Source organism: Tympanuchus pallidicinctus, unplaced genomic scaffold (genome assembly GCF_026119805.1).
Source record: "Tympanuchus pallidicinctus isolate F22 unplaced genomic scaffold, pur_lepc_1.0 scaffold15, whole genome shotgun sequence".
In the NCBI taxonomy this organism is placed as follows: Eukaryota; Metazoa; Chordata; class Aves; order Galliformes; family Phasianidae; genus Tympanuchus; species Tympanuchus pallidicinctus.
The window spans coordinates 22,677,672-22,705,412 of record NW_026294669.1 but is presented as its reverse complement, the minus strand read 5'-3'; the positions used below and the strand labels follow the sequence as shown (position 1 = coordinate 22,705,412).

The following is a 27,741-nucleotide window of genomic DNA, read 5'->3' as shown; positions in this document are numbered from 1 at the left end:
TATATGTGTATATCTTTCAACAGGATTCAGCCCCCTTACAACTTTAAGACCGTCCCAGTTTGGCTATGTTGTGCTTATTTGCACCTCTATCAAGCCACAGTAAAGCCGTAATTTGCACCTTTTGAGGGAGGAAGTTCAGAGGCAAAAAGTGAAGGGTGTTACTGTTCAAAAGCTGTCAAAACAGAAACTTAATCAGGGAAATCCATATGAAAGGGAATGTAGAACAGTATGTGATGACAGCGACTTGTTACAGAGCCTGTACACAGCATGGGGCTTCTGGATCACACTTCTGATGCAGCTGAGACAAACTCTCTGCTTTCCAGGTGTCTATGCTAGGTAAAGCATTCTCTTCATCACCAACTTCCTCTGTAATGTGATCAAATCCATCATTCCTTTTGTTATTTCCTTTTGTGTTTGCTTTGCCCTGCAGTAATTTGCTAACTGCGAAGAAGGCAAGTGCTCTGAAAACACACCAGCCTGCTGCAAGTAAGTTGTACTTGTCAGATGTGCTGCTTGTGAATCATGCTGACAGATTGGATCTGTTTACCTCAAACAAACTGTCAGAAATGTTCAGTACCCGAACCAAAGCATGGAAAAGGCTTTCAAATACACATGTAGTTCAGATCTTAGTGCAGCACATCATATTTTGCATATTTCATAAAGGCATCACATGTGCATTTGCATGTAACAGTCTGAACATGCTGTTTACAAAGATATTCGGTATTGCTACAAGAAAAAACAATTAAGCCTCACATGGCTAATGGGGTGGGAACAGATTTCCTCTGGCTCACTCTGCCTGGCATAGCGGCTGCTGAGCTGCAGGCAAGGCTGCATTGCTGCAGCCTGAGACCTCAACGGCTCTGGGCACCTCATGCCGACTGTGCAACCTGTGGCTCCTGAACGGCAGCTCCAAAGGGCAGAACACTCACCTGCCACAAGTATTGAAGGCGTTTTCTATGCACTGCTTGAGAATTGCCCCTACATTCGAGAGAGTGTAAACAGTGAGCTTGCTTTTTGTCCTTAGTTTCAGCCTTGCTGTTTTGGCTGTAAGTTGGTTTTCTTAGCAATTTTAGAAACAGTTTCAAACTGAATTTATGGAAGAGAAACACTTACTCAACATGGTCACATTTTTAAAATCATAGCCACACATACACGAAGCTATGGCTGGTGGTAGCAACCCTTATCTCTCTCCCAGAGACACCTCTGTATGTGTCTCTAGTTTGGAAACCCATGGTGAAGTTTCAGAATCAAGTATGAATTGATAACAAACCCCTGCTTGAAATTGATAAGTACAAAGCTTAGAATTGTAAAATCTGGGGAATTAAACAGCTCCTAATAAACATTTACTCACAACCTTGCCCAGTGTTTACATGGAAACCAAGTGGGACAATCTGAGGCTGGGACAGAGGGAGGAGTAGAGGGTTAGTTTGGTTTTCACTTCTCTTTTTGTTTTGTTTCATTGTTGTTTTTGCTTTGTTTTGGCATGCAATGGTGTGAGAAAGAGTCCTGCCGTGCTTGTGAGATATCTTTCGGAGCTCACCTGAGTTGGGACCCAGACCAGACGCTTCAGATCTACTCTGACTCTGAGGGGCTGGAAAGCACTTAGCAAGTGAGCATGTTTCTTAGCAGCAGACCTGATGCCGTTGTGGACACCAGGAGCTCAGCACTAGCAGCTTGCTCATGAGCACTGGAGAGCTGCTTACAGCTTATTTGGGCGCGCAGGAATTTGGTCAGCATTGAGCACACTGTGGGAGGGTGCCTTAGAGCCAGGAGCTCTGCAGGGTTTCACTGTGTTGTGACACTGGCTGAGGGCAGTGAGCCTGGCCAGTCACTAGGTGTGCATCTTCCCCAGGAAACAGCTGTGTTTGCATAAATTGTGATTTAACGTGGCAAACAAACCTTTTTGAGGAGTGCTGTCATTAGAAATGCATTGAGTGAGTGTAGTTGTGCCGGTAAATCAGATTTGTGAGGGACATTCCATCTGCTTACCCCCATCTGTCTTTCTACCTGCAGGCTCCTTGCTCTTGTGTGTTCAACCTTGCAGAAGTCCTGCACTTATGGTGCAACCTCTGCCAACACCTCTCTCTCCTCCACATCCCCCCAAACCAGGAGACAAGTGAGCTGAGATGAATTCATGCTGATTTGTCGCAGTGAATGTTTGAATTCCCATGATGCATTTGAACCAGTAACAGCCTTGTTCTTTCTGGCGATCACAGGCTAATTTATGCCTGTGATCCAGCTCATGACTGTAAACTGGCATCTGATCTTGGTCACACCAGAAATAGTTCAGTAAAATTAATTTCCATTATCTATTTTAGTGCTAGCAAAAAATAAATTTGTTTGCATTTTAAAAAGGGAGTAAGACAGGGAATTCTTGAATTTCTAGGGGATCTGATCATCATCCTTTTCTGTTAGGTGAACAAAGTTCCTGCCAATATTTCTACACTTCCTATACTATGTGCTATTTTACAGCTCTGTTATTATGTTTGCAAAAGGGAAGCATGATCACTGTGCTATTAATTTTTGCACTTCTGTTGTGTTGGTTCTGCTTCAGTATCACCTTTTATTATCTGCAGAGCGAGAAGGGAAAGTTGTTGTAGCTAAGGTATCCACAGCCCTCTGGTTGTTGTAGCTTTCCTTTCCTGCTCATGTGGATGGCTGCGCTGCCAGAGGGCCAGGACCCCTGCATCTAGAGAGATCCTGGTGGGTCTGCCAGGTCCTTTCATGACCCTTGTTGCTTTACAGGGATTTATGTCCTGCAGAAATTCTCTGGTGAGACAGGAGTACAGTCAGGCACAAAAGCATCCTGAAAGATTTACTTGCAAAGATATTTCTCCCTCTTTGTTTTCAAGGCATTTAGCAGTGGCTTTTTATTTGTGTATATATGACAGATAAAAAATTATCTATTTTTGTACAGCTTTTCACCTTCATAAATTTGGAACTGCTGTGCCATTTGCCAACTCCAAATGAGCACACAACTTTCTTTCCTTCTTGAGCAGCATTATCTGTGTCTACGGTAGGGGCTTCAGGAGCAGAGAGAGCAGCTGATTATGACATACCTCTTGCTCCATGATACTCAAGCAAACTGCAGCTACATTAAAAATATTCCCTTTGTAGTATTCGCATGTTATATAAAGAAGTCCTGGGAATGAATTGTCCTCAGATGGATGATATATTTAAACAACAAGCTGCAGTGGCATTTCCGATGGCATTCACACAGCCCTAAACAGCTCCTAATAAAGGAGAGCCTGCACTCAGTGCTGGGTGTGTGGCCAGCAGCAGATCTGCAGCCACAACACGTAGGGCAGGCAAAAAAGTCAAGGTCCTTGAACCACATTTTGGAAACAAAATAAACATAGCTCTTTCTTAACGAATAAGAGCAAAACTGTTGAGAAATACCTGTAATACTGCTACATGAGTATTTATTTAGTTTTTCCTTTTTGGTTTTCATACTGAAGCCATTTTTATTCATTTCTTTGAAGAAATGACTAAAAACTCAGCTTTGGACACTGGAACAGGCCATGTCTTACAGCAGAGAAGAAAAGGCTTCAGAATGAAGGTGTGAGACTGACACTAATATCTGCCCCTCTAGCTTTCTGCCTTCACAATTTCTCTGTAATATCTAGCAGTTTCAGTGGAACCTTTCAAAACTTGACAGTGCTGTGGGATGACACAAGCTGCTTATAGCAAATAAAGGGGCTGTGATTCATCAGCCTCTTTTCCAGGAATAGAGCTGTGTAAACTCAGGGTCTGTCTGGCCTTGGCTTATCAGGTGTCTGTCAAGACACAAGAGATGAACATATTCTGATTTGTCTAGATATGCTACCTACTGCACTGCAACTGCTTGTGTTTAAGACACAAGCAGACTTCTCTGCAACTAGCTGAAGAAGTCACATGTCATATTCTGTTTGTGCTCTGCCATTTTTTGCCTGTTATGTAAAACCCTAATTCTCCTCCCTCCCTTATTTCGCCACCACCAACTTTATAAAGTATCATTCTGCTTTCCTCTGTTGCTATGACAACATTTACACTTGCCTTTTGAAGGCAAAATATGTGACTTCTTTACGTATTTTTGTCAGCGTGTTCTTGTGCTAGAGGGACAAACATGGAAACAAAGGCAAACACAGATAAAGCTTTACGCAGCATGCTGTAACTTTAGTTCTTAACAGAAAGGGCATTTATGTGGGTCTAGCATGGATTTACTTGTGATAAGTTCCTTAGTTACCCCTAAGACAGTTTCATTCAATTTAGTGTTATGAATCTTCTTCCTTAGTGTAAGGCAAAGTGAGAAAAGACCACCACCGTCACAGTGGTCTTTTTTGCTAGCACTTGGCAACCACTTCCAGAGAGGGAGAGCATCTCAAGGGAACCAAGCACTGAAAAAGGCAGCAAGCTGTATTTTTAATTAATCAGGAGGCAGAAGCAAGGAGAAAAAACCCCTTTCCTTTGCCCTTATCTACCACGAGGAACGTCGTTGTGAATGTAATGTCTTCTGCCACAAAATAATGGGAACTAATGCCAGCACCTGATAAGAGCGGTGGCTGTTGTATGGGCAGAAGAGGGTGCGCTCCGGCTCTTAGCAGCAGCTTCAGTGCGTCTACCTTGTCTGTGACTCTTTAGTGACTTTTCTATGTCAGACAGCCAACTGACCTGTGCCTCTTCACACATATAGTATCTTATCTAAAGCAGAGGTAAGAAAAAAAAATCCCTCTCCAAAGATGCCTCTGCATGAACTTTTGAAATGATAGGGCCTTTGTTAGCAGTGCTAAGAGCTGAAAAACACCTTTTACCACCAAGTGCCTGGCTCTCCTATGTAAACTGCAGAACTTGAGCTGGATAAGCCCTTAAGGACTGCTGCACTTGGTTTGGAACATAAAAATGGACGAGGAATCACATTTCCTCAAAGCATGAAAGATAGTCTGCCTTTGTGGGACTTGTTTTATATCTCTTTACAAATCCTACAGGAGAAGATATGTGGGAGACATACCTCTGTAGTTCTGACAGTGTCAGCAGCCTGAAGTGCCTCCCCTGCTCTGGCCATGAGAGTGTAGTCCTTATCACAGTGTACCTTGGTGGCACATTAGCTGAAGTCAAAGCTTGTTCTCTCTGAACAAGGGAAAATACTGAGCTCTGAACACTGCTGACAAAATGCTAAACTGTGTCAGTGCTCTTTGGAACAAAATCTGCAAAAAGTCCTGCTGCGTTTAAACAGGTTGCTAATATGTTCCTTAGTGTATAAACATGTCAGCTGAATGGGCTTAGACTTCTGACTGCAGTAAGACCTGATAAGAAGCACAAACCTTCAGTTTTAATTTAACTTCCAGGTATATGCCATGAACAAGTGCCAGGAGCATGAGCACTTGTTGCTCCTTTGCTGACCCCTCTATTTTTAAGTAATCCTCTATTACTCCCACTGTCAGTGGTATCCCTCAGTCAAATGCAATCTAGAAGGTAGATAACCATGCTGAAAATTATCAACGTAGAGCAAACATGATTTCATGTAGTCAGAGGAGGCCAAATCAAACTTGCAAAATGCTGATAGCAGTCATACTTTTGACAGAGAGGCTGGGTACTAGTGGTATCTACTCAAGATCGATCTCTAACTGTGGTGAAGCAGCTTAGCAAAATAAGAAGCGGACGGTTGCTCCAGCTGCCTCCAGGGGAACCCAAAGGTCTTTGTCTCCAGACGCTGGAGCCTGCTCCACAGCCCTGCTTAGCAGGGCTGTTCAGGTTGCCCTATGCCGGCTGATCAGTAATTGCTGCTTCTCCCTGGATCCTCTTTGTGGCATCCCAGCCGTAACCACTGTCAGCTCCTTTATGGTTTAAAATTTCTTCATCTGAAGAGATATATGACAGCTGGATCAATACCTGATCCTCTACCATGGAGGATTGTGAAGCCGCACTAACTCAGCTTCACAACAAATTTACACTGCTTGAATCTATTTCCCTGTTCATAGATGATGTTGCTGAAAATTTAGGAGTTACAAAGATATCACTGAAATAGGAATTTTGGCACACACATCATTGGCATATAAGCCATGAACGGATGGGAAGAGCCATTTTTTACAGAACAGAAGGACTCAAAGGAAAAAGCAAGCAGAGGAGGAGCCCCCAGTTCCCAGACCTCTGGGCCTGCAGGAAATGGTTCCCTCAGCCCACCCTTTCAGCCCCTGGAGAGCCAGAGAAGCTGCAGGCATGGGACGTGCTTCGGTCAGCAGCACAACCTAGTACACAGCTGCAGTGCAGGAGGTGCACAGCATACCCCCATCTCCTGCCTCCATCCTACTCCCTCTCCTCCAGCATGCTTTTATGTCCCTGCACAGATTGACTGTGACACATTTATATCCAGCAGCGTTCCTCTACAGCAGGAGATTCTTTGTTGTGAATTTATGGCTGGATTATATCCCTCTCTAAGCTACCTCATAGGACAAAGCAGCTGTAACACATGGTCCTCACAGCACTCCCACGCTGGAAACAGGAGTGATGGGCAGCAGCACAGTGCATGCTCTGCTCTATTTTGTTACAACAAACCCCCTCTAATGTGGCGTGGAAATTTAGGCAGCACCCTTTTCCCTGAGGTAAGCAGCTTTAAAGCTCACATGTCAGCTGAGCACTGTAAGAAAATAGGAAATGAAATATGCATATCTTCTGAAAGTGTGTTTTCAAAATTTGAGCTGTATGGCGCAGGTTTAGTTTGTGTGATCATTCTTGTTTAAAACTCAGCTTAAAAAATCCACAAAATAAGTAGTCAGTAAGCAAGACGTTTTTTTTGCTGACTCCTCAGTGATATCACGACACGTATGGAAATAAGGGGATATTTATTTGTCCACAGAGCTCTCTCCCAGCTCATTTTTCTATTTCAATAGAGCAGCCTCAGAATGTAAAGTAACCTAAATCAAATATATCTAGAACCAATTCAGGGTAGGTGCCATGAGGGCTATGGCTCAAGCTAAGTTCCCAGACCAGCAGTGCGAACTGCTGCACTGCCCCAGTGCCCACATGGACAGTCCTGCAGTTCTTGCCAAGCACTCAATAAGTTACTGCATTTGTCTGCTCTCGAGTCACACATCTGGGAACAGGCATTATGGTCAGAGAATGCCTAACGTGTTTAGGGTGTGTTGTTTGAGCCTCTGTTTTTATCAGTAGTTTCGCAGAGTTTTTTGGTTTTAAGACCAAACAACGAAAGTTTGCTACTCACTCAGGGAAGATAGTTCAGAGCCTGATATCCTCTGTGACACAAGCTTTCTTCATTTTCAGCCTCAATTTTCTTTCCTTTAATTTCTGTTTCTTAACTGGACAAGTGTATGACATGCTCACTGTTTTCCCTCTATCATTAGGCTTTAGTCCCACATATATTTTTGCACATGATTGACTTTGTTATCACAAGCAATCTGAAATGAAGGTGATAAAGCAATAAATTCGTCCATGTGCATACTGTGTTGGGGAGCTGCACCGCAGTGTTCACACCCACCTATGTATCAGTTAACTCAGTTCTAATCTCCTTCAGTGCTGCACTGAACATACTTATTTTGCCTAGGTTAGTCTCCTTGCTGAAAGCAGTCCATCCAACAGTGAAATTACTTAGTAACACTTCCCTGTTAAATACTCATTCTCATCAGTTAAAGAAGTATCCCAGTATGAAGGTGTTATTTCAGATCTGATTCCTTCAAATATGTCTGCTGTTATAAAGGCTCATTGATGTGCCTTCACATTCAGAAGGATAGAACTCGAAGTTAGAAATGTTCCTGAGGGTAAACAGCATATGTTCTGTCTGCCATGACACTGGCATGGATATGCATTGCTCAAAAAATCTCCACTTCCTTTTTTCTTCTCTTTGTTTCTTTGTTTCTTTGTTTCTTTCTTCTTTTTTTTTTTTTTTTTTTTTTTTTTTTTTTTTTTTTTTTTTAATTTATTTTAATGCAAGAATCGCATTAAATAAAGCAGAAAGGTTAAAGTAATTTGGTACAGCAACAGTATCTATCAAAAGGAGTCAGGCAAGTCCAAACCAGCAGTGTCATTTGCAGTGCTCTTATCTGAAACTCCTAATCTAATGTAGTTCATAATTCTAGTGCTTTATGAAAGCACTAGAAGTTGCAGAGTTTCATGGCATTTTCGTTATGCAAAAAGGGAAGGGAATAAATAAATAAGTGGGAAGTATAAGAACAATTAATACCAGCAGAATAATCACCTTGAGCATAGGATTAATGTGGTACTCAAATACTTATTTCTTGTCAATACTCACTCTCACATACTCCTAATGTCTTTCTCTAGCACTGAGGACACAACATTAAAATCCAACAACACCCAAGATCTCTCTGAACCAAGGTGTGAAATTCACAGCCATTTCAGTTGAAATTTTCACCAGATGAACAAAACCAAAACTTGCTTGAACTCCCAGCACCAGCACAGCCCCTGCAAACTGCAGAAAGTGGAAAGTCTGAGAGCCAATACACAGCGCAGTCTTTCATAATCATGACTCTTTTGCGCATGAGGCCACATTTAGTGCTGTGCTAGCTCTTTAAGACAGCCTCATCCTGATAATCAATGTAGCCCGTCTAGTGCAGTGCCACTTTCCTGCTGTGAGAAAGCACAGCTCTTCCCGCTACCACAGCCCCCTGCTGACTTGTTTTACAACATTTAAGCAGGAAACTGTTAAACCTTACTTCTCTTTTTTTCCCTCTGTGCAGACAGAAATCTTCTTTCCTGCTGCTTTGTCACTTGTAGCAATGACGGTTAAGAAGTGCCCTGGCTTTTACCCTGAGCAGTGCCCTAATTTTACCCTTCTGCAACGGTTATCTTCATTTTACTCAGATTTTTAAAGGTGACTCATTCAGTAAGGCAGACTGTGATAGCGTCTAGTTGAAGAACGTATTTCCAAAAAGCACGGTAAAAAGGTCACCGACACCAAGGCTTCTTCAGAGACAAGAGGTGGGTGGCTTTGGTTTGTTCAGAAATGAGCAAGCTCCAGCCAGCCTTGTCACCACAAGAAGGTGAAAACCCATGTGGCTGGGCTTGGAAATACTTGGCAATGGTAGGCATGTGTGTGGGCTGTGGAGCCCCTTCCCATCGGGATGTTTGAAGGGAGAAGGGTAAAGATGATGTTACAGGAGGGGCTTAGCCACACTCAGTGAGCACCTTTAATAATAATGTTTACACCTAGGAAGCTGGTATGAGTGCAAGCTTTATGAGTTTTTATCTTTATTTTGACATAATGAGTGAAGTTAAAGCCGGAGGTTTTTATGCTGTTATCAGAGTCTCTGTCAGTGAGCACTGGAATCTAATTAGTTCTGATGCAGAAAATCAGCAAAGCCACTGCTGGTTATGACCTCTGCCAAGAGCACCAGAGACCAGGCAAATGAAGCTTAAGACATTATTAGTTGTTCTGTTGCAAAGTCCCAGATAAAATATGACAGGATGTTGTTGCCTGACTCCGGCAGCAGCTCTCCAGATGGCACTCAGCACTGGCTTGCAGCGAGGCTCATGGGGAGGCTGGCACATTTTCTCTGTCAAAATGAAAGTTTTCCAATTACAAAGAGATAATGTGAAGAGATGCAAACTTAATCTCCTGAACGAAAGGTTGCAAGCTGTGTAATAGCAATCGAGGGGAGAAATTTCACATAGTTCACTTGCTTTAAATACTGATGCTCAGGAAATCTTTATTTTCCTACCCAGTAAAACCAGGGAATCAGCTTCACTTGGTGCGGGGACACCCATGGAGGGATGTGATTGTGTCACGGCCAGTTGGGTCTCACAAAGGCACTGATCTCCCACTCATATGTCAGGGCCAGGATGAGCAGCTTTTGCTTGAAAGGATCGATGACAGACTAAAAAGGAGAACTCAGTATTTTGGGGCTAGCTGGGAGCTGGTCACTTGTGTTTATTTAGTGGTAGGCCAGGTAACTTCTGCATGTTTGACTGGGGGAAATAATCTGTTTTCTTTCTCAACATTTTGTGAAATCCTTGTGGGAAAAAAAGAAGCAGAATGTCATACAAGTGGTGCACTCATAGGATTAGACACTGATGTTATGAAACTCTACCCTTGTAACTGCACTGCACATGGGGAAGCTACTTGGTAGCCCCGGTGACAGTAAAAAATAGTAGAGGGCTGATGACGGCACAGGCACAGCTCACCTCAGCATCACTTTGAGCTGCTGGGAAGCTCAGAGGGAATTATCTGATGGCTAGGAAATCCCTACATACATTGCCCTCTGCTTGATCTGCCAGCATACGGGCCTCTCAGCTTGACCAGTGGGCACGAAGAGCTCTCAGCAGGCTGTCCTGGCTAAAAGCTGTCGCACAGCCTCAGGGGGAAACCCTGCAGTGCTCCTTGGCTGTGGCTGGCTGTCCAGTGGTGCTGCAGACACTCAGGAGAATGCATTTTGGTAGTGTTATTTGAAATACTGCAGCACAGGAAATGCCAGTTGACCCCAAGAGAAACCCTTCATGCAGCATAGTGCACAAGGCTGGCCACTGCTTACCGCTTGAAGTGGACATATCCTCTTTTGACTGAAGAGAACCATGAAGTGCACTTACTCCAAAGTGCAGCTCTCAGTTCAGCAAAAGTGAAATAGAATAAGGGAAAGGCTTTTTTTTTCTTTCAGTGCAATAGCAAAATTTGAAAATCTCCATTTCAATTAAATTGAGATAGAAAGAAGGATTCTGTAAGTTTAAATAAAGAAGTAGATAATACAAAATATAAAGAGAGGAAATCAGAAATTCAAGCAGAGAAAAATGAAAATACCTAAAGCAGAACAACTCAGGGGAAGTGATTCTAGTTTCACATAGGTGTGGATGAGAACATAAGAGCAGTGAAGGGGAACGCCCTGTAAGGTGACACGTGCATTTACTGAAAAATTCAACAAGGCTATGGGGCTTTGCATAGGTCTCATTTTGCTTTTTTTTTTTTTTTTTTTTTTTTTTTTTGAGATTCACAAAGCCTTTTGCCTCAAACTGTCACAACACAAATATTAATTCTTGTTTCCTCACTGTGGAAACAAAGACTTGATGCAGTCCAAAGTTCTGCAAGAACATGTGATTTTCAGCAATGTTATTTTTGCATAGAATCTATTGAGAAGTCCTCTCTGTATTTTTGGTCAGGTGGAGCCACTGCAATTGGGGTGCTCTCTGCAGTTGGGAATGCACACTCAAAATGGCAACATCCAAATGGAGCGCTCTGATCATACCCTACCAAAATGCTCGAACAACTCCTTTCAGTATTCCCAAATCACATTGTTTTTTCCATTTCAAAGCTTCCAAAATTTCATCACTTTACTCAGCCATGAGATGAAAGAAAATTCTGAAAAGTGAGGGCTGTTGTCTGTGCACAAGGGTACAGCAGAGGCCAAGAACAGCCAAGTTTGGTCTGCTGGAAATGGTGGCATGGTTTGAAGCTGTTGGTTATTCACTGCTGTTGATGTGTTAATCTAGCACTAGGGGAAGAGAAAACAGAAAGGACATTTCAGCTGTAGGGTTTAAATTTACATGTAAAATAAGCATACAGTTAGAGCCAACGGCATGGTTACATCTGGATCCTGTATGATAGCAGTTAATATGTTTAATATGGCAAGTGGCATAAAAGCAAGATTAGATAAAGTTTTCTGCTTAGCCATGCTTCTCTTTTGGAACAAATGTTCATAGCAATGCTCCCCACAGATCACACAACAGGGCCAAGCATGGATGTGAAATGCTCTCTGCAGCCACTGCACTTCCCAAGAGATGCCATCCCTGTGCCCTAGGCTGACCAGCAGTGTGCTGCCACCAGGGCAGGATGGGAGCTCACGAGCATTTTCAGAGTTCTGACATCAAAATTCCAAATTCACCAGCGCACCAGTGCTGCCCAGCTCCTGCAGGCATGCCCTCCACTGGCTGAGCACACTGACCTCAGCGTGAATGGTTCATGAGACATCAACTAAATGTTAATAGCATGGTCAGAGGAAGCCTCCCCTCACCCACCTCTGTGTGCATCACCACTGCATGTGGCAGCACAGGGCTGGGGCCTGCTGGGTCCTTAGGTGAGCAGGGAAGCACAGGCAGTGTGTGAAATCCAGGTAGCTGCAGTGCGTTACACTGATCTCTGCCCTCTGGAACCTGCTGCCAAGAGCTAGAAGTGATGAGGGGAACTAGCAAGGAAAATGCTGTCTAACCAAGATTCAACATGAGCAGGAGCTCATGCCTGTAAGTGTACTGCAGGTACAGACCCAAATCCACTTTTAACTGAGAGAGACATGAGTGAAGATGAGAGATATCTCCCATGACTGCAGACAGGAGATAACACTGCTGGTCATTCTCCAGGCTAGAGGTATAACACAGGTGGACGTTGGTTCTTGTCAAAGCACATGCAGCTCACAGCCTAAAGAAAACAGCGTAACAGTGTTTTCATCTAAAGACCTGAAAGAAAAATGTACCCAATTTGTATCATCAGTAGTGAGCACTAATGGAGTCATTCTGTGTCTGAATAAGAATAAACAAAACATTATGAATATGGAAATAATGAAATACAACAAGATTTATATTTGCAGAGAAAATTTGCTTATATTAATATGTAAGGAGTGCAAGCACTGCAGACAAGTAATAAATAAAGCCCCAGAGATGCATGGTTTGGCATGTGTTAGTCCATCACAAAATGAAAACACTCACCAGAGAGGAAAATTGACTGGCCACTGACAGAAGACAGTAGACTTATCTGTTAGGGGAGAAGAGATAATATAACATTTAATATGACATTCCTGCTAACTAGTCAGGAAAATCTACCTGTGCCAGATTTGCAAGGTTATTTGTTATCTTATTTGTTATCACATACTCTGAGCAACACCAGAAAGCAAAGCTAAGGGAAAGAAGCCTCTCCTGTTAGATGCAGAGCAGTTCCAAGTCTGGAGATAACGTCTCCATCCCACTGAGCTTACAGCCCCCCTAGGAGGATCTGTTCTGCTATCGGCCAGCAGCAAAGCACATTGTGGTGAGTGGGCAGCACACTACTGCCACTGAGCAGGGCAGTCTCTCCTTGCCCCATCTCCGTTCCTGGTCTTACCCACACCTTTTCAACCTTAAACTGAGCTAATGTACTTCAGTACAACTGCCAAAAGCTAGCTCTCTTTCTCTATGGTCTGTAGGTCAGTTCTCTGCTGTCAGAGGACAGTTACAGTTTCAAGTCCAGTCCTTGGTCCCCAGTGCAGGTCATGGCTACCCAAAGCAGGGACTGTGGAACCCATCCCAGCAAATCCATGTGTTATATGTGGGATCCAGCCAAACTTAGCAGCAGCCAGCAGTACTGAATTTGGTCAAACACATTATTAATCCGTCATCTTTTGTGAGTGAATCTAATACTCCAGAAAGATGCTTACTGCCAATGGAAAACAGGGAGGAGAACCGGCTGCACTGCCCTAAATCCCACTCTATCTGGTCACACAACATCTTGAAGGATCTGCTGCTCTTGTGATGAGCTTGGGCTCATTAAGTGATTTGACTGTATGATTTCTTACATGTTTCCAATGTGTGTTCTTTTCTTTGCTGTAGGATGATTCCTCCATCTGCAGAAGTGCAGCTCCTGTTGGTTTCAATGCAGCTGGTGCAGGGCTAGCATGATATTAGACTGGTGATGACTGAAACTTTCTTAACCTTTAGTGGGACATCTGGGCAATTCACTTTACATACATGTAAAATGGAAAAACCTCTTTTTTTGCTTGCCACTTTCTTTTTTTCTGCAATTCTTTTTTTCTCTCTCTATTATTTCAGCAAATATAGAGTTCCTCCTAAAAGCATATTCATTTCTCAATGATGGAGGCATGTAGAAAAGAAGCGGAAAGCAAGCAAACTGCCAACAAGTGTCTGCACGTAAGGATGCAAACTAAACTACAATATTGATACATCTCATTATATCTTATTTGGGGAATATTTCTTGAAAAGAATACCTGCTGTTGACAGAAGTTTTACCCACATAAAAGATTTCAGATTTGGTTAAAACTGGCATTCACTTTTCTGTCAAACAGCAAGCAGTCTCTTGGGAGCTTGTCTTTAGGAACCCCAGCTGGCTTGCAGCCACGGAGCCACTCTTCACATCAGCCTGCAGCTGCTGGCACCAGAAGGTCTATGTTTGGCATTTCCATTTTCAAGGGCAGGTCAAAGTGGCCCTGCCTGTGCCAGGTGTCAGGAGTGACGGCATGATGTGTGTCTCAGATGTGGTCTTCCAGTACTTACAGGGAATTTACAATCAGGAGGGAGACTTTTTATGTGGCCTGATAGTGATAGGACGAGGGGGAATGGATCTAAACCAATAAAGGGAAGATTTAGATTAGGTATTAGGAGGAGATTCTTTACTCAAAGGACAGTGAGGCACTGGCACTGCTACCCAGAGAAGATGTGGGTGCCCCATCTATGGAGGTATTCAAGGACAGGTTGGATGGGATCCATGCAGAATGTTGGAGGTGAGTGGCTTTAATGTCCCTTCCAACCCAAGCCATTCTATGATTCTAGGTTGATGTTTACCTAAAGATCCACCTTTACTTTCAACAGGTGGTGCACAATTAAAAGCCCCTTATCTCTATTGCATCTTTTGATGAATTCAGAGTAAGAAAGACAGAACTGTAATTCCCAGATTTATGATAGCAGCTTAAGGGTCATGAATCTCAAGCCTTGGGTCCATCTGTCACTGCTCCACCTGTGGGTTTTGCAATGGACTGGCTCAGGGAAGCATGAGTGGGACCCATCTGAGTGAACAGGTCATATGGCAGCAGTTGGTGGCAGTCACCCTGCATTAACTGTGAGGAAAAGTCAGGCATGCAGCCACATCTCATGGGAACACCATAGCTGAAAAAAAGCCACCTCTGGTTTAAGGCTGCACCTCTGGTCAAAGCTGCCGTAACTACAGATAAAACTTGGGGAATATTTCATTGCTTTTGTCTTTTGATTGGTACCTTTTCAAGTCTGACACAGATTTCCAGCATTCTCAACAATGTCATTGAGAGAAGGAGTTCCTTAGTATTCATCCTCAGTGCTTAAGGGATTATTTATTGTGTTTTGTTCATTCTGAATCCCTGTTGTCCTGGTTTCATTCTGTCATTGGAAGCGATAGTGAAAAACCAGTCCCAGACATCATTCTTGGATGGCAAGCAGCAGCTCAGATCTCATCATGTGTGTAAAGCCAGATTCCTTTCCTCCTGCTTATCAGTTCACATTTCACTGTATTGAATTTTATTGGTTGTTTTAGGCCCTAGTTGCTGTAAGTTATTTTGATAGTTCTTCACTGTCAGCTTTCCCCTTAACCACTCTGAACAACTGCAAATCTGCAGCAAACTTTGTCCCCTTAATGTTCAGTCTTCCATTTCTAGCTTGCGTTTATTAGCTTCCTTTACCCTGTGGCTGGCTTCTTTCTTCATATTTTTAAAAATATTTGCTGGTAAGAGCTTTGCTCTCTGACCTGATGCACTTTCTGTACAGAAACAGACTTCTTTAAACACTCTTCAATTTGCTTACAGTTTTATTCCTTTCAATGTACCCCTAGAGTACTGTGAAAAGTACATTTTCATGGTTTTAATTTTGTTTGTTTGTTTGTTTTCCCAAATATACCTCGGTTTCTTGCACTCCAGCCTGGATGCTGAGAGGAAGTGTAGTTAGGCCTTGTGAGCAGCTCCATGGAAGCAGAATTAGCCTGCAGCAGGCAGGGCTGTGGTGTTGCTGCTTTTCAGCGCTGGGTTCTCTCCCTGTCCCAGCCTGTCCCTGATGCAGTGAGGTAGGAGTAATGGAAGCTGTCTCAGGAGGCAGCCAGGGCCAGGAGGTCAGCGCCTTAGGCGCAGGGCTGTGTGATTCACTATTCCTGGCCCCAGAAGGAGGTGGGGAGCGCTGTCCATCTGCTCATTTGCCACCATTCAGGCCATGCTACAGCACATTGGTTCTATTTCCTCCTCTCCCACTGCCTTGTTCCTCTTGTTCACCAGACAGGTCCTCTAGGACAATCCAAGCATTTGGTTTTCCTCTTCCCAGCTTTGTCTTTGCCCTGTGCATTGTATGAGCTCTCTGAGCTGTCGGCACTCCACAAGCAGCCCTCACACTGAGCGGGGCTGGCTCCTCACCACCTGCTCCTGTGACAGAGGATGGGTGTCAGAACAAAGCTGGCGGCAGGAATTGGCATGATGAGGTGAGAAAGTAGGGTGCACAGTGCTCCAGCTGAGGCTTGCCAATGTAATTGCCCTTCAGGCAATAATTCTTGCCAATGCTATGGCCTCCAGAGACCTTCTGCACGCCAGCATAAGCCAGAGCCACTTCTGCTTCCCCATCACTCAGCTGCCATCAGCATTAACCTTGTATTAATTCAAGGCGGAACCTCTAGATTCACATTAGTCAGTCTTTCATAGTAACAAATTGAGGGAGATTACTTCTTTTCAACCCCTTGCAGTGGAAGGAAAGGAAAGTAATTGCAAAGTTTGGAAGGATGGTCTGGAGAGAAAATTGGAGCTGGGGCACAGTATGTATGCCACGAGCTGTGTGTGCTTGCCTGGCACTGCGGCCTGCTTGGCACTCTCTGCAGCCCCTTGGTTGTTCTTACACTGCAGGGGCAGCTCCCAAAGTGGCTGTCTCTGTGTCCTGAGCCATGGCACGGAATGGCCATCAGTTGTGTGGCAGCAAGAGCACAACAGTGAAACTACCCTTAGCTTAAGATGGAAGGATAAATCAGGGACAAGTCCTGAAAACAGCTAAGTAATATCTTTTAGTTATCTGCAATGAAAACAAAAAGTCTTAATTCTTAGATTCCAAGAGATGGGCAGATCCTCACAGTGAAAGTCAGTTCTAGCAGGGCAGAGCAGGTGGCATCACCAGGAACCATGGTGTCTTCCTTTCTCCTTTCTCCTTTCTCAGTGCTCCCAAGTGCTGGAGCTACAGGGCACTGCAAAGTCCTCATCCACCCCTTCCTCTGAAGATCCTGGGATCAAATAGCAAAGATTGTCACTGCAACTCTAAGTTGCTCTGGTGGTTTTAGATGAGTCCCTAGGCTGATTTTGGTTTTGTGAATGTCTTCATTAAACTGTACATCGGATGGTACTCTGCTCTGTGAAACTGCTGTTAGACAAATACAAAGGTTTGGGCTACAAAATATACCTCCTGCCAAAGGAAATTAAGTGCTGGCCTTTTTTAGCTATGTCTCCAAGCACCACTGAAGAACACTTACATTGTTCAGCTTTTAAACAGTGCATAGCCAGGAAGTATCACCACCTCCTCTGCAGTCTGCAGGAGCTAGCAATAATGTTGTGGGATGCTCAGCACTTTTGCAGACCTACACTGTGTTGAAAGCACAAGTGCCAGCAATCTGTATGAACAATCATGCTTTGCAGGTCATGGCTCTTTAAATGTCTTAAGTAAAACCCTACCATGAGAAATGTCTTAGCATGACTGCTATTTTGCAGCTTCACTGCAGGCTCCTAATGGAAGTTAACAGAGCAAGTACAATACCTGACACTTGCAATGGTGATTACACAGGCCTTACTTTGAGCATTGTCTGATTCTCATTGCACATGGCTTTCTTTGTGGAATGTTGAAATTGTAACATGGGTTGAGGCCTGAAAGATCAGTGGCTGCATCAATTGCTCAATGAGAACCTTAGAGAAACACTGCCAGTTGGGTGGGTTTCAAGTGTTTATCCACCATCTCTGTCTGATTTATAGTGTTCACCTGAGGTCAGCTTGCAAGTGTCCTCCCACAAGCCAAGTGTCGGCCTGTAAGCCAGATGTCTGCCTGTAAGCCTGGTGTCAGGGAAGACTGCTCAAGCCACGGCAGCCCCAGGGCTTTCTTTAGTCTAGGGGACTGCTCCCCGGGCCTGAGGGCAGAATAGAACACACAAAAGGGAAAGGTAGGCTACTGCCAAACTCCTTGTTACTTAAATAAAAGCAGCTGTCTGCTAAGCTCAATTTCGGAGTGGGACATGTGAATTAACACATTTTATAAAAAGAGAAAGAAGTACTTTCTAATGCCAGGACCCTAATATTTATTCTAATAAAGAAAATAGAAACTCAACATGATATTTCACTCCATCTGGATGAAATCTATCCATCTGCAGAGACTTATCTTTGAAAGCAAACTGAAGGTCTCTGACCTGTATATTTAACTTCTTTTAACTGCCTCTTCTTTCAAACCTGCGCCATCAAAGTGCCCTGTCACAGCTGTAAACGTGCAGCCCGAGCAAACGGGTGCGCAGCAGGGTCGGACACAGTGGGCACTGACATACACCATCCGCAGCCCACTCAGCTGGGCGAGTGGCTTTTGGTGAACTTGGGTGAGCCAGAGCAGCGCGGGGCTATTTCCGATAACCTGTTGCAAGTTGTTTCCAACGAGCTGTTGCAGCTGCTCACTTTTAGCAACCGGGTGCCGAAGGAACCACAGAGCCCACCGGCCCCCGCTCGGGGGGCAGGGCAAGGCAACCTCCGGGAGCACGGCCGGCTTCGGCCCGTCGCGCCGCAAGTGGTTGCGGCTCGGTGGCTGCGGGCGGTGCGCTCGGGCAGCACGCGGCTCAGCGCGGCTCAGCGCCGGCACGGAGCGGCCCGGGCCGCTGCAGCCGCTCCGTCCTCTCTAGCCGGGGCTGCACTGACACCTAGCGGGGCTCCCCGCCCGGCGCAGCGCAGTGCCGCCGCTCGACGCGCTCCCCTAGGCTGCTGCGGGCTCTCCTGGCCGCGCTCGGCTCCCGGGAGTCTGTCAGCCATAACAGATGAGTTCTGCCCCGTTTGTCCCGTCTGTTTTGTCCCGAAAGCAGAGCGCCGTGCCGATTTCCATCTCTCTTCTCGCTACAGCAAAGCCTCTCTGTCAGTACTTCGTCTTTTTAATTTGTTTGCATCTGCTACTTTAGGAATGTTTGGATCAAATATTATGCAGTAGGCACAGTTGTGAGGTACGTGATGTACTGAGATAACTGCTGCCTCAGGTAACAGATGTGCTGATAGTGTGGTCTTCCAGAGCTGCCATGTAGTTTAATTCTTACTTGGAACTTAAGAAAGGCAATTTGGGGCATATTATAGTAAAATATCAGTTGCATCTGCATGAAGCTTAAGCAATACCTCAACGTTTTAAAGTTCTCTAAATCTGTGCTTATGAAACAATTCAGCTGGAAACAGCAACAGCCTGAAGTGAATGGGATGGAGAATGCTGCTTATGCATAACAAGTGAATATCCCAGCAGTAAGGAGATGACATCTTTGTTCCACAGCTACCATACAAGGCGTGTGTGTATTCCCGTTCAGAAATTGACAATGGTATTGCCTTCCCTGGCACCCCACACTGCTGTACTTCAGCAGCTCCATCCCGCTTCCACCCACTGCCCCTGTATCCCCACCCCCTCCCCTACTGCTTGTATGCTTGAATAAACCCAAGCCCACCTGGAGACACATTCAATTGCTGCATTCAGAAGGAGGGTCTCCCACAGGACTCGAGATTCACCCCTGTCTACCAAGATGATAGCCCAGAAAACTAATCTCTGGCATGACAGCTCATTCAGCACTCTGGAAATTTTACCCGCCCCGAGCTCCTCTTTAAGTAATGACCTGACATTTGTTCTGTAGAGGGAGACAAAGCCCAGCCTGATGAAAACGGTTGGCAGCTGCTTTCATTTGTGCCATTCAGAAGCAAGACGATAATTTATCCGCGGGGACCCACCACTCCTTGGCAGACAGACCTGTCCAGCGCGGTGCTTCTGCATCGGCTCTTACCCTCTGCCCACCTCCAGCCCCAGCTCGAGCACTGTGTGCGGAGCAGCAGCACTCAGGGCAGGCTCAAGTGAAGCTGACTGCAAAGCATTGTAAAGGATTCTGTGATGCAGACAACTGGGAGCTCAGATCTCAGGTGAATTCAGTGATGATACCAACTAGAGAATATTGGAAAAGGCGCTTTTGTCAGGCCTATGCTGATGGATGCATTACCTATTGCTTAGAAAAGAGCTTCCAGCATTTCTGGATGTGGTTTAGAAACTTTATCCAAGCAATAAGCAATGGTCAAAAAGGCATGCAGTATTACAGATTTATTCAGCAAGCAGAGCAAGCCAGCAACATGATTCTAGGTGAACTGTGAATTCACCTTCTGTGTACAATGTATGGCTATCCTTGCCTTGATTTGGCTGCTGCAGAATTGTGAACTGCTCAGATAAGAGTGACTGGGATGGGAAGAAAGCCTTTGGCACAGGGAGAGGCTAATTAAAGAGGAGTCTCCAGCCTGGAGAAAGAGCTTATTAAAGGTTGGTAACAATGCTGATACATAAAATCATAAATTGGATCAGGTTTTATTTTTAAGGAACCCCTATATTCCTGCTGCAGTGTTGGATGCTTTCTCTTTACCCAGTGAAAGAGCTGGTCATAGTAGCACTCCACAGAGATACACATGGAGAAGCTGAGGATGATGATCTCATTTAGGACAGAAAAGCAAAAGCCTGTTAGAGCTGCAAGTCCTCCAGCAACTACCTGTTAGTGCATTATCTGTTTTTCCACCTGATCTACAGATGAATGTGTCTAATTATGCTCATTTCAGCAAGGTCAGGCTATAGTACCAGCAGTTGGGTTCCTATGTGATGTCTTCTCCCCTTAACACACTTGTGTGATGCTGCAGCCTCTCCTGGCCACCAGGCTGGAGGTGGCTTCAGCTTGGGTGGTAGAGGGCAGAGGAACTGCTGGTCTGCCTCAGGAGCTACAGAGCCTTATTAAATGGAAGCACTGCCACCGTGCCAAGGTTCAAGGGATAATGCAGGCAAAGCAGTGCTGAGCTAAGTGTTTGTTGGGCTATAGCATGGGCTGCATGTGCAGTGCTACTTAATGGCTTAGTCACATCTAGGCACGCTGGTGTCAGTCTTCTAAAGCCGTGCAAGTTCAGGGCACTCATGTAGGTTAGGCTGATGCAGATTTGCCTTTCCATTGTATTTAATGTATTATCTCATGTGAATAAAATTCACTCATTCCTACACACGTGAAGTGCCAAGGTGCTCTGCTCCCCGCAGACTCCCAGCCCCCCGGCTGGAGCAGCTGCTTCCCATAGGTCCCCTGGGACAGACACCTCCTGCACTCCTGACTCCAACCTCAAGGATAAGAGAGCAGAGACCATGCAGAATGGAGAGGAATAGGTGACCCGTGGCCATTAGCTGGCCTTTTCACTGTGTCATCTGAATTCACCTTCTCCCAGACACGTAGCCGTGTAAGCTATGTGACAGGTGATGAAAAAATGGAACTGAAAAATAAAACCGTATAACAGGATCAGTGCTGATTCAGTCGTGCCCAAACTTCACCCTGACATGACCAGGAAACACTCTGCAAACATCAGATGCTCTCTACAACTGGGATTTCAGATACAATTCCAGCAGGGCTTTCTCCCCTCCCCGTGAAAACAGACACACATTCGCTTTTAACAACTAATTGATTTATTTAACAATACAAATTTCTTTCTACTGCATGTTTTAGCAGAGAGAACTTGAGAAACAAAATTAGCTTTTCTTTTTTCTTTTTTAAAGTTTAAATGTTTACACAAAAACAACCTTTACTTCAGTAAATATAAAATTTACACACGCACCAAAAAAAAAAAACTACATTAAAAAAGAACAGAATCATGACAAACCAACACAAAAAAAAAAAAAAAAGAAAAAGAAAAAAAAGAAAGAAAAGAAAAAGGATGAGAATTCAGTGTAAAGGATCCAATTGCAAGGAAGGCAAGATGGGGCAACACTGATGAGGCATCACACTTGTACACCTCAGTAGTTTAAGTTGTCAGTACAATACAAAAACAAAATACATTAAAATTAGAATTAAAACCTGTCTTTTTTTTTATACCATATTATTTCATGATATAAATATCTGTAAATTCTGTAGGCAACATAATTAACACATGAAATACATAGTTTGCTCTTCACTGGAAAGTCACCGGAGCGGTGTACGAGCACTGCGCAGCACAGCAGTGCACTACTGACAGCAGTGAGCAGACCGTGGATGTCCAGCCCGGATGCGATAGCCCCTTGTTGCTTTGCCAATCTGTGCTATTTCTCACATGTTCAACGACACAGTGAGAAACTCTGGTCACCATCAGCAGTGATTTCCAGCACTTCATTTCCTGGCATTAGTCTGTTACCCAACTTAGGCGTATTCACCTGCCAGATCCCCTGTTTCTCATTCCCTTTTGCACTTTATAACCTGAAGTCTAAAGCTATCTTGTAGCTATCAAGAGAGACTGGCTTCTAGGTTGAGATATTTGGGATACGCAGTTCTTCAAGCCACCTTCAGGAATCTGTAGAAATATTTAAAGTAGGGTGGACAATTCATGATCAAAGGTTGTGATACAAAAAACAGGGATCTATATAGTAATGGCTAACTTTAGATTTAATCTTTAACATTTTTTCTATTGCTTTAGTATTTAAACTTAACATTCATTTTTCATATATTAAGTGAGCAGAGCATCCTACTGACGGAAGTGCTACATTATCTCCAAAAACACCAGGGGGACAGTAAACTTTAACATCAGGTGTAATTTTAAATATGATTTAAAGGGATCAAATGTCTTTTTGTATAATCGATAGTGTGACTGGCAACCTACAAAAACTAAATTATAAAACTATTGGTGACTCTACTGTATGTGCTATAAAGCTGTATCTTCATTACTTACAGATGTTACAAAATTTCCAAGCCAGAAAATGAAGAGGGGAGGGGAAAAGTAGTCTAAAAGTTTTACATCTTGCATTTTCACTAACGTTTTTTTTTTTCTGTCATAAAAATCTGATGAAGTTTATTCTACTCTTTTTCTCTTGTGGACAGACTAGTGTTTAACCGTGCTTTGGAAGACCATTTTCAATGGACAATTGTGGTTCTCCAGATTAGCAAGCCCGACTTGCTTTACTCTGACACAAAAGCACCAGACCATCTGTAACTGGGCTCTGGTCCTGCAAAAAAGAGTTTGTAGCAAGACCAGGTTACAAGAACAGGTCTGGCCCTGAAGCAACCAGCTACATTAGCTTTTGGAGGAAGCATATGCAATGCTCTCATTGCAACTTGAAAAAGAGCTGAGCAGTTAAGGAAATTATGGAAATGACATTTGTTCTGTAAAAATAAAACCAAACCAAAAAACCCAGGGAAAACTTAAACAATCCACAGGTGTGCATTAAACATTTATAGCAAGCCTTTGCTTATGTATATTAATTTAAAGATTATCCACAGGGATCTGTGATACATTAGCCCTGCCTTGTTACTATAATTAAATTTTTTCAAATATTAATTTAAAATAGGAAAACAAAGAAACTACTCCTTGGGGAACATGTTTATTGTGTTTGAGATGATACACTGGGTGCTCTCTGAGCTACAAAGGGAAAAAGGAAATCCTTTCATTACAAACTGACAAAGGTAAAAGTTAAAACAGTTTTCACAACAGCATGTACCACATATTGGAAATAGATCTGGGTTTAATACAAATGACATAATTCCTAGTAATCTACAGCTACCTTTAATAACTTCATACAGATAATGAATTAGGCTAAAATGCACTATAATATTTGGTTGACTTCAGGAACAGTATCCTTAGTACATCACAAAATACATTTTGATATCCCAAAGAAGCAAGACTTGCAAGTAGGCGTTTTAAACATAACTAATCTACAGCTACAAATTTCTACTCTTGATAGCATTTACCTTTTTGGGAGGCAATATCCCAGTCTTCAAAAGGATAAAAGCAGAGTAGAATCAGTATAACATATACACAGAAGTCCGTATTGTAAAGGCTATAAAGATTTGTTGCACACTGTAAAGTTGCCTTCCGCACCTTCACACTGCACAAGTAGTTTGTCATTTATGTTGCATATCTCTTGGTCCACTGTCTGGCTATCCTGTCATGTTCTGCTCTGTTGGTCAGATACTGAGTGGCTATGCTTCCAACCAGAGGATCAGCTGTAAAGGGTAGGAGAAGATGCATTAGAAATTACTCCACAATAAGCAAAACAAAACAAAACAAAAGAAAAAACAATGAAAAAGAAATAATAAACCAACTCCCCTAAAAAAATGCACGCACAAAAAAAACCACAAAATCCAAACCTATTGTCATTTAAAATGCATAATCTATTTCAAAATAAAATCTTCGTTAAGACAGAAAATGCTATGAAATGTAGTGAGGCTCTTCCAAGATATAGCACACAACAAACAGAAAAATAATGAATCTGTTTGGGTTACCTAGTTATTAGTGTGTCAAATGGCAGGCAGACACCTGTGTCCAAAAGTTATAGCTGCTCCTTTCAGCCAAAACCTGACAGAAGGCGTGGTGGGAAGTTTTGTAAGAGCACCAGCAATCCAGATACCATTTTGTCAGGTGCAATTTGTTCATATTTTTAACAATTGATGTTTTGAAAATAAAAACCTTCCTAGAAAACCTTCTACTCTTTAGAAGACCTAATGTTCTAAAGGAGGGTAGACATCTGTACAGACTGGAGGTAGTGAAACAACCGATTGGTACAACAATTTCCTTGTGAGTCTCAGGAAAAAAAAAGTAGTTTAACTTCTTAATTTCAAGGAGATCAAGATCCTCGTAAGCAGAGCCTACGTGCTGGGGCTGAAAAGCTCCATGCACTAACTCCAGGATGCATCATCCACCAGCCACCCTCTGCCTGATGGAAACTTACCTGTGAGGGACATCCTCTGAAATATGCCTTACCACTGTCCCTATGGAGGACATAATGAATTGCACCATCACTGCTTTCCCCAGGCAGACACCTCGCATTCCTTTAGAGGGGCTGCTACACTAGATGAATGCAGGCTGGCTTCCTCCCATTACAGTGCTGGAGTACATTAGGCATGAAGATGGCAGGAGATACACCAAGGGATCCAAGAGTCATCAAAATTCTGTATCAAAGGGACTAATCCAATTCTTCCTGCTCATTACCGGTCTCCTGTGAATGACCTGTCATCTTGGCACCACCTCTTAGTTTCTCTGCTGACTGAATGCAATTAGTGTTCATTACACAACAACGCTCACCATGCAGTTGCTGCTGAGAATTTTTCTGCTTCTAGTTAAGCTCCCCTCTTCCCAACAGGAATAAGGAACTCTCTTTGAAAAAGATAAAATCTCTTGTCACCTGCACATTTCAATTGCTGTCCTAAGAGGAGGAGGCCTCATGCAGCCACTTCCAACCTGAATCATTTAGGAGTTTGTAACTCAGAGAACTTTGCCACACTGCTAGATCTACCATTCATTTGCTACAGCTTTTGGGATACAGACCTTCAGAGACATAACTCCATTTTCTCCAGCACACCTTTGAAATAAATGGGCTTAATGCTATTTTCTATTGGGCCACAGGACTGAAAAGCATAGTATCCAACCAGGACCATTTCAGCCTTAATTTGATTTCAACTTTGATTTGATGTAAATACAATCAAATATACAAATTATATTCCATGGAAAGTAATTAAAATGACTAGGAGATGATGCCCAGTAAACTGTCAGCTCCTTACCCGGGTTGCAGTCTGTCAAGAGAGAACAAATAGACAGCAGGACCTTTGAAATAGTCAAAGCAGGGCTCCAGTTGTCCTTCAGGATATCCAGACAGATGACTCCCTGACTGTTGATGTTGCAGTGATAAATTCTGGTGCGGAAAGTAACCTAGAATTGTAGCACAAGAGACAGAAAAAGTCATTCAGTGTTGCCAAGTAGCACTGCCCCTAGTCCCTGAGGGCCCTTCTCCGTTCTGCAGAGTCTCTGGGAGGCAGCTCCTCTCTGCTCACTTTCTAAAGCAACATTCTGCAACCGAAGAATGCATATTCATTGTAGCCACAGCTACTTCATAAGAAACTACCAAGGAGATCTTCGGTGCATGGACTGCTATTACACAAGCCCTTTGTCTGGCACTCACAAAAATGAGTCTACTCTGTAGTCCTATATGCTAATTCATGAACACACTGCATGCCATGAATTGTCTAATCGGAAACAAAAACTTTATTGAAGCTTACAAAGCTGGAAAAGTAGACACATCTTGGCTGCACGTGAAGCATTAGTTGATCTTTTCCTTTCTTTCCAAATCCAAATATAGACCATGAAAATTAATATTTTAAATTGGAATGTTATATTATTCATGTCCAAAGTAGCAGTGAAATTTTTTCAATACCTTTCAGTAGAATATAGCATACATCTAAAACAAAACACCCTGAACTGACACCATCCTTGTTCTTCTATATTACAGACTAGTTTTGTTAAAATATGTATTATTTTACATTAGTTAGAAACATTTAAACACCTTAATTACACATAGCACAAGATGAGGAAAATTTTCTTTCTCACACTGATGAGGGGTGGGGGTTGGGGGTGGAGTCCACGACTGTTCTTCAAACTACTGGCAGTTCAAAAATGATTGTGCTCTTTAAAATAATCCAAATGACTGTAATGAGAAATTTGACCAAATCCCAGCATAATTTCATTATAACAATCTTAACTCATGGAACAGAATTTTGAGAATTTCAGATGAGTGTGAAATACATGGAGGGCATATTGTTCTATTTGCTGTAATGCTTTTGGGAAGGAAAGAAAGATGATGCATTTACATTAACAATGTGATGGCCACAGGAGCCTCAAGTTGTAGAAATGTTTTGTGGTAGACTGTATTTGCCATTTGTGAATGTTGACAGTGTCCTTTCTGATGCCGTGCTCAAGCTTTGTAATTTGGCATTAAGTGAGAACAGAATGACCTCTAATGTCTTTGACACCTATTAGGAAATAATGATTCCTTAAATATGCATACTGTTTCTAAGCAAGGAAATGAAACTTTAATTGAAGTTAATATTGGCTTCATTTTATAAAAATAACTTTTGCAGCAAAATATTATCAAATCAATCTGCTGATCTAACTAGTAGTATATATTTTGACATTTTACAACAATGGAAGTCATCACAGTAATTACACAACTCCTAGTCACAATACCATACTTCAGCTGCCTGTCTAATATTACTTTTGCTGGCTTTTTGGTGTTGTTTTTTTTTTGGCTAACAGTAATGTAAAAATATATAATATACAATTTGGTTCATAATACAGAGAAGTTTATTTTATATATATTTTAGTAGCTTGAATGAAATGAAGGAAGCATAAGAAGGTCTCACATGGCCTTCAATTAAAATCAGTGTACTTCACATTAACTCCTTATCAGAAGGATGATGTCATTTATGGCTTGTAAAAACTAGGAAATCAGCATTGTGATAATAAAAAATAAATTAGACACAGGATTTTCTGGAATAGCAAGCCAAGATTTTGGACCATTTAGTTTTTAAGACCATAAACAAGTCTGACTGTCAGAAGGTGATGAGCAGTCACTCACTGCAAGTTAGATTTTTCTTGTATGCTAAAAAGCAAACAAACAACAAAGAGCACAGTAAAAACCTTACCCTTACCTTTGGTGGCTTGAATGGATAGTCAGATGAAAATGTGATATCCAGGAAAAAAACGCCCCCCTCATATACAGAACCCGGAGGTCCAAGTATAGTTGATCTCCATTCATAAATGTTATCTCCTTTAGGGCCGGCACTGCATAAAAAAAAAAGAAGAAAAAGAAGAGGAGAGACAGAGAGAGATGAGAGAAAAAAAAGAGCGCCAGAAAAACATTTGCGAGAGGTATTGTACGAATTTCCTTCTATACTCATTTTGTTTTAATCCTAACCACTGATACATCTTCAACATCTCTCTGTTTCTCAGCTAATTTCAGTGTTTTAAACAAACACAGTAGCTAAGCTCTCTGCTGTCCCAGGGTTCTCATGCCTCTGGAGATAAAGCAGTGCAATGG

General features: G+C 43.0%; 1 protein-coding gene across 3 annotated transcripts in view; it reads right to left on the bottom strand.

The window, feature by feature from the left end:
* Positions 1-21,349: 21,349 nt before the first annotated feature.
* Positions 21,350-27,741, bottom strand: part of UBE2E3 (ubiquitin conjugating enzyme E2 E3) — a 56,658-nt gene continuing 50,266 nt past the window's right edge. For 2 of the 3 annotated variants that reach the window (XM_052675566.1, XM_052675565.1), the window contains 3 exons: positions 27,353-27,485; positions 25,430-25,577; positions 23,238-23,875 (listed from right to left, as the gene is read on the bottom strand). In XM_052675566.1, the coding sequence (XP_052531526.1) occupies positions 23,778-23,875; positions 25,430-25,577; positions 27,353-27,485 (379 nt within the window). In that variant the 3' untranslated portion in view covers positions 23,238-23,777. Of the gene's footprint in view, positions 22,230-23,237; positions 23,876-25,429; positions 25,578-27,352; positions 27,486-27,741 lie in introns of those variants that run through there. The other variant, XR_008204741.1, reaches the window with a different exon arrangement.